The sequence below is a fragment of the Haliotis asinina genome, chromosome 7 (genome assembly GCF_037392515.1).
Source record: "Haliotis asinina isolate JCU_RB_2024 chromosome 7, JCU_Hal_asi_v2, whole genome shotgun sequence".
Classification (NCBI taxonomy): Eukaryota; Metazoa; Mollusca; class Gastropoda; order Lepetellida; family Haliotidae; genus Haliotis; species Haliotis asinina.
In genome coordinates this window covers 25,477,834-25,492,845 of record NC_090286.1, presented here as the reverse complement: position 1 = coordinate 25,492,845, position 15,012 = coordinate 25,477,834, and the positions used below count along the sequence as shown (strand labels likewise).

Sequence of the window (15,012 nt, the reverse complement as noted above, 5' to 3'; positions counted from 1 at the left end):
GTCTGGGCAATATGCCGGCTGTGTCCCTATCAATGTTATTCTGCTGGTTTGTATTCCATCAGATTCCGTGGGATTGCATAGGTTTGATTGCATTCTCAATGCTGGTCCAATTATCTAGGATGCAATACTGCATCATGAATTATTGCTTCTATGGCGACTTGATTCACATGATGCAAAACCTGGAGTAAGGATTATATTTCGTGATTACAAGGACGAATATTGAGAGGGTGTCAGTGGGTGAATGAGTGAGTGAGTGAGTTTAATTTTGTGAATCTTTTATTCCAACAATCTCATGGTGGTGGATGCCAGAAATGGGCTTCACACATTGTGGGGAATCGAAGCTGGGTCTTTGGTATCAGAGTGAACAGCTTCACCACTAGGCCACCGGCCACCCTGTTGTCCTTGTGATTGAATGAGCAAGTGAGATTGTTTTGAAGCCACTTTGAAAAGAATTATGGTTATATAAGAGAGTTTTTATGATTTTTATTATTCCACAAGCACAAATCCGGATATGATCTTGAAGCATACTGAATATGCTGGCCCTAAACCTCTGGATTGTCTGTTTTAGAACCACTATGCTACAGTCTACTTCCACAGTCATAGGTGTCTGGTGCAACAAGGGACACAACTCTGTACAGGAGGTTGCAGTGGCTTTGATATCAGAGGCACCATGCCCCAAATAATGCTATGTTACTCAAACACAGTTGAGATATTTTTGGAGTATTCAAGATAATTTGAACTTTCATATCTCTATTGGATGAAGTAATGTACTGTAAATTGTCATCAATAGCATCAATATAAACCAACTAATGGCTGCCAGTGAATCAACAATTTGGCTTCAATTTTCCCTACTTATATACAAATATTTCTTCTTGTCTTGATGATGATTAATGCCCCATCATCATTTTGTCAGGATATGATCAAGCACATTAAAAGAAGGAATCGATTTCTACAGCCACAATCAGCAATTTTGGCACAATAACAGCCAAGGTCACACTAAAGTATATCCTTGGTGGATTCTTTATACAGATCTATTCCTCTTTGTTTTTACCAGGTTAGTTTCAGAATATTTCATTGCCATTTAGATGTAAAGTGAAGCTGACAAGGAAATATTCTTCCACTTTTGAGAATGGAAATGATCTCATTTTGAATAGGTAAGTACGAGCTTAATAAAGCATAGCACTTCCAAAGTAAAGAGTGAGTGAGTTGGGTTTAAAGCCACTTTGAATGATATTCCAGCATGGCAGCAGAGGCCTGGATCAGGTGGAGAAGGTCTGTGTGAGTGAGCGAGTGATTAAGTGTTACTTTATGCCACTTTTAGCAATATTACAGCAATATCAAATTGGGGATGCCAGAATGGGATTCACTGTGTAAAGTTTGAAGTGAAGCTGGTCACTAATGTTAATAATCCTTGATGACACTCTTGAGCACATGTGTCATGATGACAAATCAAGACATGGACTTGGAATCAGATTTCAAACTTACAATCCGAGTGTTGAAGTAATAACCAGGCCTCTTCTATAGCGCTGAACTCCACCCTGCACGTGCAAGCACATTCAACATGATGGACGTTTTAGTCCCAGATAACCAAGGCTAGCTTTGAGGACTTAGAAGGTTTTTATAGTCATATGATGTATACAACCTGGTATAGTGGAAGCTGACGAAACCAGCATCTGTCCAGTCCGGCAAGTTGTCAACACCAGCATATAATCTCAGTCCCGTCTGTGACGTGTACATATATCATCAGCTCTACAATCTGGCATGTCTAAACTGGAATATTTCTTCAGTCACGATGAGTGCCGGTTTAGACAGCTTCCACTGTACCTAATTTCTGATGGATGAAAATAAGGAACTTGGACAAACCCATTAGCCTAAGATGAGACCATATGTATCACAGTCATGTGCTTCGTTATGGGCCCTGGACTGAAATCTAAGAAACTCTCAGGAGTAGAGCTGCCAAACACAGTCACTCATACAAGGACTCTCTGTTCTCAGTATTGCCTACTGGCAAATTGAACTGATTTGTGATCTTCACGAAGCAGCCTTTACTAAGGTTAACCGTAACTCCCATTCTTTAAAATGACACTAAGGTTACCTTTTGTGAATTACAATCACCTTAGTGCTTTGTGAATTACGATCACCTTAGTGCTTTGTGAAAGGAGGCCTGGAGCTCTATACACAAGCCACGCACTACCTCTGAGTTCTAGACCATTTTGCAACCATAAGAAGTTTATTTGGCTCATAACAAGTTTTTCCAAACCCACGTCGTCTGCCAACTCAGATTTTATGGTGTATACCAATCTTATAGGTTATATTTCTGACCACCCTAATGTCAAACAGACAATGTTTCCCTGTCACACAAGATTTCAGTTAAATGACTTCTTCCTCATGTCGGCTCCAGACAGCAGACAAGGGAAAAGAAACCACAATACTTAGGATACAAAAATTATGGGCAAAATACATCTATTTACAATCTAATTAAGTTTAACAAAATTAGGGAAGCCAAGACAAAATTCATTCATGTGAGTTAAAGACTTTTAATGACATTTATACTTCAGTAAGTAACGACAATGTTTTATGTTTTATAAAAGGCCAGACCAATTATATTTCTTGTTGCATGGATCCACAGTCATATTTCTTTGAAGAATCAGGAAAAAAATATATTTGTCATTCTCATTGCAAATATTAGCAATTTAAAAGCAGTACAATGACATAGTGAGGATGAAAAGATAAAAAGATTATTTATGGATATTAATTTTATATTTTCCTGTTGTCCTGTCATTCAAAATTCATAGATATTTCCTGTTTTAACTTTGAGGGAGGGTGTGGAGTCAGTTATACAAACCCTGAGACAAACATTCTTGCAACCCAAGAAGGCATTTTATGACTCAGGGTGTGTACAAATTTGATATATCTATATATTTAAAGGGAGAATAGACAAAATGAAGGGTCTTTGGACTCTATTTCATTAAGATGATTTATTGAATATACCTTTTTCTGCCAGATATTTTCATTTCAGTAACTAGATTAGTCTGAGAGTCTTCCAGGTTGTGCCTGATCAATTATCACTGACTGAAATATGTCAGTGAGTGAGTCACTTCAGTTTAGTCTGCAAATAATCGTTTCTGGACCAGACAATCCTGTGATCAGACAATATTTAACAGTAGTACACCGTTTAGTAACATTAAAATATATTTGTAGCAAAATTAGCATAATGAATCCATTAAAACAATTTTAAAAGATATTACTTTCTCTATAAATCAACCAATGTATGTGTATTTTAATTTAAGATTAATAAACTGCTCTGTTTACCTGAACTTTGATCTAAAGTGTTGAAATTGTTTTTCCAGTGAGATGTTCACTTGTTTCAGGCTTCACAATGTCAATATGACCAGACAAATATTGATGGTAAGTCTTGTGGAACATTTTTGTGGGTGTCAATACTTAGCATTCTTTGATCATCAATCTCTGCTGACATAAACAATCAACCTGCTGTTTTACAAAGACATTAAATCTCCTATGATTTATCTAATAGCTGGCACAAGATCTTGGATGGACACATATCAGTCAGGCAAAAGTCATTTGCATGAAACATTATGATATGAAATAATCATCATTTGTAAGTTGAAAAAATATTTTCTCTTTCATGAGAATCAAATTTCAGTTTTCGTCTCCAGGACGAGAAAATGTAATATCAATAAAATTTTATAGATAACTGTGAAAGATGGAATTCTTTGCATAGTGACATCATAAAATTGTTTCTTGAAGAAATGTTTGGTCAATTTGTAATAGGAGTATGCTGTAAAAGGGTCAGTTGCAATAAATGTGGGATTGAAATAGTTGCTAATTATCTGTTCCTGATGTTTACCATCATTACTGTACTATCCTGTTAAAATACCAGATTAAAGCTTGTATGAGTGAAGAAAGGGGATGTTCCAGTTCTTCTCCCACCAACTTTTATAAATTCTTAGTGAACTATTTAGAATACCATTACCAAATATGTTAGAAGTTTTGAAACACATCCTTAAAGACTTCATCTGCACACTGATCTACAAGGATTTTCATGTGTTTCGAAATACCTAACAGACTCTGCACAATATTTGTAGAGACCAATGTGTATGCGAACAATGAGTCCAAGATTCATCCATTTTGTACTTCTTTGACCGGAACCTTTACAGAAATCTGTCAAAGAATCTGCTTATATGTTTAGATGTTAATTATTCCCGAAATAAAGATTTTTGAAACTTTTTGTATTAACCAGTATCACATAATGTATGTGTCAAAAAATGTGTTTGAAAGTCTATACTTGTATTAAGTTTTGCGTGTTCATACGTACACCCTCAAGAGAGTTTTTAACTTGATGTTTTTAGTTGCATTTGGAAGTTGTTGTACATGACCAAGATATTTTGTAAATTTATGGTAAGTTAATTTTGTTCTTATTCTTGAAAAAATATATTATAGGTAGCAGATCTGTAAAACAAGAAATAAAATTTGGTCTGGCCTAATCTAAGAAAAAAAATCTGCACCCATTTGCCACCATACCTCTGTTTTTAGTTTGTTAATAATGAGTCAATCCAGTGATCAACAGCGCAAGCATCGATCTGCAAAACTGGGACACAGTGACATGTGTCAAGTGAGTCTGACACTTGGTTCTGTTAGTTACCTGTTATGGTAAGCTGGGCCCTTATTCTCGAAATGTTCGTAGCCCTGAGAATTTTTAACTTTGATCGTAGCCAATGTGCTAAGAATGGGCTTAAGAAGTTTGTAGAGCTACGAACGTTTTGAGTATAGCTAGCCTGAAGACCAATTCTAATCTGGATCTTCACAGGGGTTACGACAAGCATGGGTGACTGAAGACCATTTCTAACCCAGATCTTCACAGGTCTTACGACAGTCTTGTGTAACTGAATATTAATTCTAACCCGTATCTTCTTGGATGTAAGGTCTATGTATACAGTGTCAGAGTATACTGACCATGAGCTAACCAGTCCTTGTTTTATTCCCAAACGTGGAGCACCAGGCAAGGTAACAATAAATACCATGTCTTTTGTTGTGATGCACCCAGGAATTAAGCCCAGTTGTTCCTGTCATTGCACAAATATTCTGTCGATGAGACCATGGATGAGGACCAAAAAACTAAAACAGTCTGGTGCACAGTTGATTTTCATGTCAAGGTAAAGACTACTAAAACACAGAAGTATCATTTCTGTATTCTTGAAATCAGTTCATCTTTGAATCATTACATGCTCACATGCAACAAGAACCAAGTCTAGATTTTGTCAGGTTCTGAATCTCAAGTTTACCTGGGGCTTCTTTTCAGTTTATATTGTTTGTTTTTTTGTTGCTATGAAAATTATATATATTCAGAAACTAAGCATTAGTCTAACTCATGATGTACACACGCAAACAAGAATAGATGATCGTGTGCTGTAATCTGTCAACATCCCAAGACACATAGTGTTGGCTGACATGAAACAAGTGGGGCCTATTGAGATGTTTTAAACACCATCTCACGACTGTTTAACATCGCTCTCTCACCAAGACTGAGTCTGCAGTCAATGCTGTATGTTTTATTGATGAACCGGCACGTTTAATGGCAATTCCATAGTTGCACAGATATGGAACATATTGCTTGCTGTCATCTATCATTGTTGTGGTATTGATGGGGTAGGTACCCACAAAGAGTGTTTTACAGCTGGATTGTAAGGAGAAAATCAATTTGGGACATGTTAGTAAGTCAATGTTTTTAGAATGTATTTTTGTGTCCCGGGTGCTGTCTATAAGCAATGTGCTGATTTAGATAAACTGAAGGTTGTATGTGTGTATACATACACTTAGGGAGAGTGGGAATCAGCTTGAAAGGAAGCACATGAAATAAATAGACAATGTGATATTTTCAGAATGGAAAGTTAATAGTGTAAAATTTTTTATATTCTGAAATTAATGATAAGATATTCTGACCATGACCATATAGTCATGGACGTTTGCTGGATTTAAATAGTCTCAGTGAAGGAATTCTGTTAATTTGATTAATTGCAGGCAGTATTGTAAATTTACTGATGATAAATTGATTAGATTTGATATGGTTTCCTTGCACAGCCTCCTGTGTTTACATAGAGTAATTTGTTAACTAATATGATTGTGATTATCTGATATTTCCAGATATAATGGAAGATTTCTAAATTGCACTAATTGTACAAAACAATACAACCAAATCAGTTGAACTGTGTATGGTGTTGAAAAAGTAAACACTGACTTTCAAAATTAATGACAACACTGTTATTATAACAATAATCAATGAAATATCATCTGTGTTGGATAGGATATTATGAAGGCTGATATTGATGAAAGTAATGGCATCAAATCAGACTGGAAGTTTGGAACAAATTAGATAGTTATTAGTCTTGCTGACATAGGCGATTTGGTCAAGGTTACCTTAAACCCTCATTACTTGCAAATATAGTCGAAATTGTTTCACATGTCTTGCATTCCTTCATACAAAGTCAGTTTGATAATAATCACATATTGTCATAAAATATTTATTGAATCATTGACAGATCTGAGAGCAGACGTGTAATTTTACATTAGAGCATTGTGTCAAGGGATACCATCTTGGGTTTAGAGCAGACGGGTCAACAGAATACAAGATCACTGATATCCCTGCTCAGTACCTACACCAGTGGGCTTGCACGTGCCAAGTTAGTAAATACCCCCACTACCAGTTCAATTGATCTGATTTGGGCTAGCTCCTGGAGCTAAAGCCACATAGGCTACGCCTTACCTCAACATCAACATTCATTCCTGTGCTCTTTGAATTTGATCGAATAGCTCTCCCAGAAGCAGCCATCTTGGTCCTCTGCTCCAGCGTCTACCCACGAGTCTTTTCCCAAATTCTCTTGTTTTTCTCCTGTGTAATAATCTTTGGTGGAGTCAGATCGTGGCATGCATGTCGTCTGCCATCCTGACAGCGACCTTGGTGGAGAGATACACTGTTGTATCGAGTATTGATCCCAAGGATTCCATTCCCCAATATTATTGGTATTGTGTGGTGAATAATTACTATCTGGGAATCCCCGAATCAACACTTTTTGTGGAACCCAGTTTGGGCAACAGACAACACACAGTTGAGCTATATGTCGAGAGAGTGTAGACACCCCAGGAAATGAATGGTCACTAATTCTATGTCCTTTTCTTTGTTGGGAGATGTGAGCTCACTAGCTTGGACATGTCGTTGATCTGACGATGGTTGAGATAATGAGTGGTCAATACCATACATAATGCATTGGTGATTGTGTCAGCTACCAAACGACGACCCGTGATGTTGACAGGTCTACTATTTAGTTAGACATCAATATTCTGCTATGCAATTAGACATGCTTGCATGACATCGTGAGGACTTGCTAATGATTACCACAGTGAGTTTCTTACACATGGTTTGAGAAACAAAAAGCATGGATGTTATCTAACATGTTTATTGACTAAACATAAGAATATAGTAGCCATAGGAATACCTTGTGACTGCATTATTTCACAATTTCACATATGAAAGTGGATGTGAGATTTCTAGGCAAAACTTTATGTTCGTGAGTTGGGGCATTTGTAAAATTGTATTAAAATAATAAATCAGAATACTTTATTTTATTCATATGGAATTTTCCGTAGGTATCGTACTGAAATTAAATTTGTTCCATGAGTACTGTGGTATTAATTTTACTAAAACTGGTACTTAAGTCAGGTTTGGGAGGTGCCCCAGACCATCAGCAAATATCTGAAACTAATAGATGGGGGTTTCTTTTCATTTTGTAATTGCCTCTCAATATTTTGCACTGATTATTTACAAATGACACATAGGATAATAAAAACATATAAAAGGCTAAATAAAAAAAGTGAAATGTTTCTTGGGCATCAGTGTGTCACTTTTATTTGTGTGTGTAACAATTTTTATGGCCATTCAGAAAACAAAAAAATTTGACAAAAAAAATAATCATGCCTGGACCTGGCAAACTGGTGGTCAACACCATGAGCATTTATCTACACAACTGGTATATGATGATATGTGTAAACCAAGTCAACCAGCCTAACCACCCAATCCAATTAGTTTTCTCTTACGACAAGCACAGGTTGCTGAAGATCAGTTCTAGCCCAGATCTTCATGGGTCTGATATACAGTTAATCACTGTAGTGTCGAAACTGAAGTACACCCTGGGTTTTGAGTTATCCAATGTTCACTACAGAATGATGACTAAATAAGTAATATGTAAGGACCAAGGATACACCTTGACACAACCGTAAGTACAACACATCAACACAACTGTGTTTGATTTTATACTGTGTCCAGGCACAATTGTTATTTATTCATTCACATGTACCATATTCCCATTCTGTTCAGGTAAGTACAATGGACCTATCCCTGCCATGCCTTTCTTTTTGGTATCCCAGTGGTGTAGATTGATGCTCATGAGATTAATCACTGGTTTGTCTGGTCCAGGCTTGTCCACATCCACATAGCCGGTGTATTGCTGTGAGCAGTTTAAATCAATAGACAGAATTCTCCAAATAAACACCATGATTTAACAAGCTGCAATATCCTATAGAGCTTTATATGTAAATGAATTTAAACTTTTAAAATGTTTTAAACAAACATGCGAAAACATTTATCTGTGATCTGAGATACTCTTGTCAGAGTGCTTTAAAATTTGCAAGTGGGTAAAAATATACATATGTACATTATAAGTATACGCTATTGATTTCTGTCATCCAACTGTATTTTGACTAATAGTGGCATCAGTGCACACAGCGATATGATGGTATGACATCAAAGCTTGAGGTTACAAAGCTTTTCTTGTTACATTAGCAGAAGAACATTGTGGCATATTTTCTGTTCAGCTTTGCTGTGATCTCCATGTGAGATGTTGTTAAATGTTAATGAATTCCCTGTTCTGTACTTGATTGAGGATCATTAACAGCTTGACTTTTAGTGGAGAATTCTTAACTTCATATTGGCCTAGATGTACTCATACACACTACTGAATGCTGACTGAGTGCAAAGTCAATCTGCAGACAATCCTTAGAAATCTTCTTATTATGGAATATCAATAGAAAGGGAATTATATATATATATAGATAGATTGTCCCTTGCTTAAGGTTATCTGATAACTTATTGGGACTGTTACCATTTGTGGACGTAATACAGAGGCAGTAAGCTGGCAAAGGGAGTTGTGATTAGTTGAACAATAAGTCTTTATGAGAACTTGTACGAAGGCAGAAGGTTGGCAAGGGAAGTCATGATTAGTCGAACACAAAACTTTTGTGTGAACCTGTTGTGTAACCTTGTGTAGGAAGTCAGAAGGCTGGCAAGGGGAGTGGTGATTAATTAAACACTACGGCTTTACAACAACCTGTTGTACAAAGACAGAACATTGGCAAGGGGGATCATGATTAGCTGAACACTAAGTCTTTACGAGAACCTGTTGTAGGAAGACAGAACATTGGCAAGGGGGATCATGATTAGGTGAACACTAAGTCTTTATGAGAACCTGTTGTACAAAGACAGAACATTGGCAAGGGGAATCATGATTAGGTGAACACTAAGTCTTTATGAGAACCTGTTGTACAAAGACAGAACATTGGCAAGGGGAATCATGATTAACTGAACACTAAGTCTTTACGAGAACCTGTTGTAGGAAGACAGAACATTGACAAGGGGGATCATGATTAGTTGTACACAAAGTCTTTACGAGAACCTGTTGTGGGAAGACAGAACATTGGCAAGGGGGATCATGATTAGTTGTACACAAAGTCTTTATGAGAACCTGTTGTGGGAAGACAGAACATTGACAAGGGGGATCATGATTAGTTGTACACTAAGTCTTTATGAGAACCTGTTGTACAAAGACAGAACATTGGCAAGGGGAATCATGATTAACTGAACACTAAGTCTTTACGAGAACCTGTTGTAGGAAGACAGAACATTGACAAGGGGGATCATGATTAGTTGTACACAAAGTCTTTACGAGAACCTGTTGTGGGAAGACAGAACATTGGCAAGGGGGATCATGATTAGTTGTACACAAAGTCTTTATGAGAACCTGTTGTGGGAAGACAGAACATTGACAAGGGGGATCATGATTAGTTGTACACTAAGTCTTTATGAGAACCTGTTGTACAAAGACAGAACATTGGCAAGGGAAATCATGATTAGGTGAACACTAAGTCTTTATGAGAACCTGTTGTACAAAGACAGAACATTGGCAAGGGGGATCAAGATAAGGTGAACACTAAGTCTTTATGAGAACCTGTTGTAGGAAGGCAGAACATTGGCAAGGGGGATCAAGATAAGGTGAACACTAAGTCTTTACGAGAACCTGTTGTGGGAAGACAGAAGGCTGGCAGGGGAAATAATGATCAGTAAAACAAGGAGCCTTCGAGTTAACTTTCTGTACCAATTCAAAAAAGTAGGGGATATTCCATTTTGTGAGCATACAACTAGCCAGTGCCAGTGCATATGAGAAACAGTGATATATATCCATAAACATTAAACATTTCCAAAGGAATAGGATAAATTGTCACATTTTCCCTTAGTTTCAGTTTATCATCTGTTTCCTCCTTGGATTCATCATTTCCATTTGATCAGCCTTGTATATCCAGTATTCCCTACATTGTTTTTAATAGTATATATACTGAAGCTGGAGGCTGAGTACAACGTCAACCAGTGCAACTGTCTACATTACGAGAAGCTTGTATAAGAGTAGAATGGGAGCACTGTGTGAAATAAGGCACTGGCCTGCTAGCCTGTGACTAGTCAAAATCCAGTCAGGCCAGTAAATCTACATAATCACTGGCCTGACTGGTTAGTGATTATTCATGGGTGCATATAGTAAAAATATCACTTTCTCGAACTTGTTAAGTGTAATATACTTATGAAAATCTGGCATGATAAAGATATCTATTACATTAGCAATTTCATGATGAAGCCCTTTATCTATTTTCAAATTTAAAGCAAGTGAATTATTTTGTTGGTGAGTAACTTTCAGACCTAGAAAGCCCGACTGGCTAGCAAATTTGGAAACTATTTTGCCCACTGAAAGTGAATCATGATCAGTGCACAACTGAGCCGTTTAAGCAATACCGTTATATTGAGATACAAGTATAGCAAGGGGAGTCATGATCAGTGAAATATTGAGACTTTTAAGCAATGTTGTGATATTGAGGTTCAAGTGTGGGAAGGGAAGTCATGATCAGTGCAATATTGAGTCATTTAAGCAACTCTGTTATGCTGAAGTATAAGTCAAGCAAGGGGAGTCATGTTCAGTGCAACATTGAGAGATTAAGCTATATTGTTATACTAAGGTCCAAGTATATCAAGGGGAGTCATAGTCAGTGCAATATTGAGTGTTTAAGCAAAATTGTTATATTGAGGTACAATTATATCAAGGGGAATCATGATCAGTGCAATATTGAGAGTTTCAGCAATACTTTTATATTGAAGTACAGGTATCGCAAGAGAAGTCAAGTTTATTGCAATATTAAACCTATTACACAATACTGTTATATAGAGGTATTCACATTTGCCCTTAAGAGAAAATGTAATACTAAGACAGGAGTCCAACAAGAGCACTGACAATCAATGCACCACAGAACCTTTGTTGTTATATAGAGTCAGATGCCAGCAGAGGAATCATGATCAGTCCAATAGTACACCTATCAAGGATGCTGGTATAATGAGGCTGGTATTGTTTTAGGGAGATCTCATGAGAGCATTTCCAAATCTTCATAGATGTTGTTACATGCCGACAAACTGTAGCATCTAATGAAATACAGAAATCAGCTGGACATCCCTTTATGAGATGTTTTTATAATGAGGAAGGTTGATTTGGACGCATTTGTGATCAGTTCCACAATCCTTAAGCAGAGGCTATTACAATTACCAGAGATATCACTATAGTTGAGCGTAGCCATAATCACAAAGTCTCTGAGATTATATATTATATCAAGGCAGATTGCTCATCTAAGGCATATTGCTACCAGCATATATCTCTAAGAGCATTTGTTATAATGAGGTTGCATGATCTACAAAGCAGTATTGCTTCTATCACCAAATCTTTAAGAGATGTTGTTGTAACGAGGTTGCATGGTAGGTATAGGAGTATTGCTCTGATCACCCAGCCTTATGGGAGTTGCTATAATGAGGCTGTGTGGTAGATACAGAGGTAATTATAAAGGCAGACTGCAATGTCCCAGTGCCGATATTGATCTGAAACGTGTTGTAAGCTTCAGCAGGTCGTTGAAAACAGAAGGCCCAGATATCTGGTGGCTGTCACTGTGTCGAGACCATCACCCATTATTCTGGTGGAAATTGCAACAGCTATAATCAAAATTTAACGTTTCATATGATGTACCTGATTGCCTCTCAAGTTTGGGTAATGACGATTGGTTGTGACACTTCTGATGAGCAGTATTGATTGGTTTTATCGAGCCAAGATATAACACATTTAGATATTGAGTAAGAAGTTAGACGTTATGACTGCGATGTTTACCAAGAAACATAAAAAACACACTTCTGCCTGCATTTTCTGATTTACTAGCAAGCTATGGGCATAAACTGCTCCATGGCTTCGTCAGTCAATCAGGATATATGGCTGCTGGGGAGAATATATTGCAGATTCACTGTTCAAGGAGAACGTTTTTAGAGGACTTCTTTTTCCTTATTTTGCTTCCCACATATATGAAGCATTATCATTTTGTGTTTATCAATTCGTTTTTAAGTTGAATAGAAACAAATTATTATATTTTCCTGACAACTATAATTCATGTTAAAACTGATCCAGTTAATCATGAGTTTGGGTTGTTGTGGTTTTGAACAGCATTGAGGTTTATCACAGAATATCAGCTTGATTTGTTTGGAGAGTAAATACATTTGTATTTTTATTGGTTGCATGTTTACCAGCCATGAAACCACATGTACCTAGTGCCATAATTCAGTTGCACAGCTTCCTGGTACAGCTAAGAGGCACCACTCTGGAGAGCAAAGTGCAAGGCATGCTGTCAAGGTATTTGATAAATGAATTAATGTGAAATGCATCTTCCACAAATTATAGGTGATGAATACATGTTGTACAACCACTTGTTGGGTTGTGGGATGATTTACTAAGTACAGAAACTGTTTTACAACCAAACTTAGCGCTAAGACTGCCTTAACGCATGGGAGTTACTGTGACCTTGGTACTAAGATTGCTTGTACAACAGTGTCCAGGTGCACCTTTCACGATTCAACCTTTTCTCAGGTTAACCTTAACTCCCCTTCTTCGACATTGCACTAAGGTTACCTTAGTGGCAATCACCTTAGTGATTTGTGAAACGAGTTGCAGGTCATTATGATTTGGTAGGAAGTGAAAGATATTGTGCCAATTTTACCATTATTCCAGCTAAGCTACCACATCGCCCCAGTAGTAGTAGTAGTAGCAGCAGCAGCAGCAGCAGCAGTAGTCATTGCTTAATATGTTTATTGTCTAGATCTATCGTTAATTATATGAACTGGTGAATGATAAAGCGAAGGCAGGACAGGTTGTTTGCTGATTATTCATTGCATTCTACCAGCAAATTGTGGCATGATGTTTTTGCGAGCTCAAGTCATTCGCAATTTTTGCAAAAATATCATGCTCACAACAAATGAATGATTTACAGTATATGGTCTCTCGTAGCACTGGTAATATCAGTATAAGTAGCTGTCATTGTAGTAGTAGTAGCAGCAGCAGCAGCAGCGGCAGCAGCAGCAATGGTAGTATTAGTGGTAGTATTAGTAGTAGTAGTCACGGCAGAGACCATCTATTATATGGTCTCTTGTAGCACTGGTGATATCAATATTAGTAGCTGTCATTGTAGTAGTAGCACCAGCAGTAGTAGTAGTTGCGAATAAAGCCTATAAAGTCTGAAACGCACTGAGTGTTCTGTTTCTTGCAACAGTCAACAAAATAAAAAAAAACAAAAAAAAAACATACCAGTGAAATTCACATGCACAAGTTGCTTTTCACAACAATGGTGTAAACCATGCTTGTAGAAGTAAAATCTCCAGACAAGGATTGACTGGTAACATGGCACTTCCATTTACGTCATGGAGGCTGAGTGCAGCTGCACCGAACTTGTATTGAGAAGACATAAGCGTTAGTTGGAGCGTTATGTTTACAGTGTTGTTGTGGAGGGTGGTGGTGATTTGTGTGGAATATATATTTGGAAAGGTTCCGCAACCTTAGCTGGACATGTGTGATTGACTGTATGCTGTAGAAAGCAGTATTTGGAATTCTGCTGGGAGTAGCTTCAGCTGTTTATATTTTAAACATCCAACCTACTGAATGTGAAATATCCTTGTGAACTGTAGTGGGGGTCCCAACGTGATCACCTTATCCTGTGGGCTATTTAATGACATCAAGATGTGGGAGTTTTAGTCTGATATGGTTGAGCAATAGAATCACAATCTGTTTAGATCCTACACATTTTCTGGTACCCCTTCAGAGAAATCATGAGCACATGTTTGGTTTGGACAGGCAAAGGAACTGATCAGATCCATGCAAAGTCCAAAGTATTCTATTTATGTCTTTAATGAATTATATGGTTTCAAGAGGGATACAACTTGGTGTACCCTGAAAATGGAGTGTCTTTGATCATTTGACTACCCATAAAAAATCCGATAAAAAAGGCAGATATAAACTTTGTGAGAAATAATTTAATCACAAAATAACATTTTTTCATCATGGATTTGTACAGTGAACACTGACTTCCAACAGGGGCAGTGGGCTAGTGGCTAAAGTGTTCCCTTGTCATGCCAAAGACACGGGTTCAATTCCTGACATGGATACAATGTGTGCAACCCATTTCTGATGTGCCCCGTCGTGATATTGCTGGAATATTGCTAAAAGTGTCATAAAACTAAACTCACACACTCCAGTAATGCTGGCAATAAGGTGACTAGGATCCTGTCTTCTTGAAACATCAGTGCTGACATATTTGTATGAAGAT

The 15,012-nt window shown here is 37.3% G+C and overlaps 1 protein-coding gene across 2 annotated transcripts in view; it reads right to left on the bottom strand.

The window, feature by feature from the left end:
• Positions 1-6,984, bottom strand: part of LOC137290198 (GTP-binding protein Di-Ras2-like) — a 68,697-nt gene extending 61,713 nt beyond the window's left edge. The window contains exon 1 of one of the 2 annotated variants that reach the window (XM_067820916.1): positions 6,782-6,984. Coding sequence is in view for 1 of the 2 variants with exons in the window: in XM_067820915.1 (XP_067677016.1) it covers positions 6,782-6,847 (66 nt within the window). In the remaining variant the exon portion in view is untranslated. The remainder of the gene's footprint in view (positions 1-6,781) is intronic. The other variant, XM_067820915.1, reaches the window with a different exon arrangement.
• Between the last annotated feature and the right edge of the window lie 8,028 nt (positions 6,985-15,012).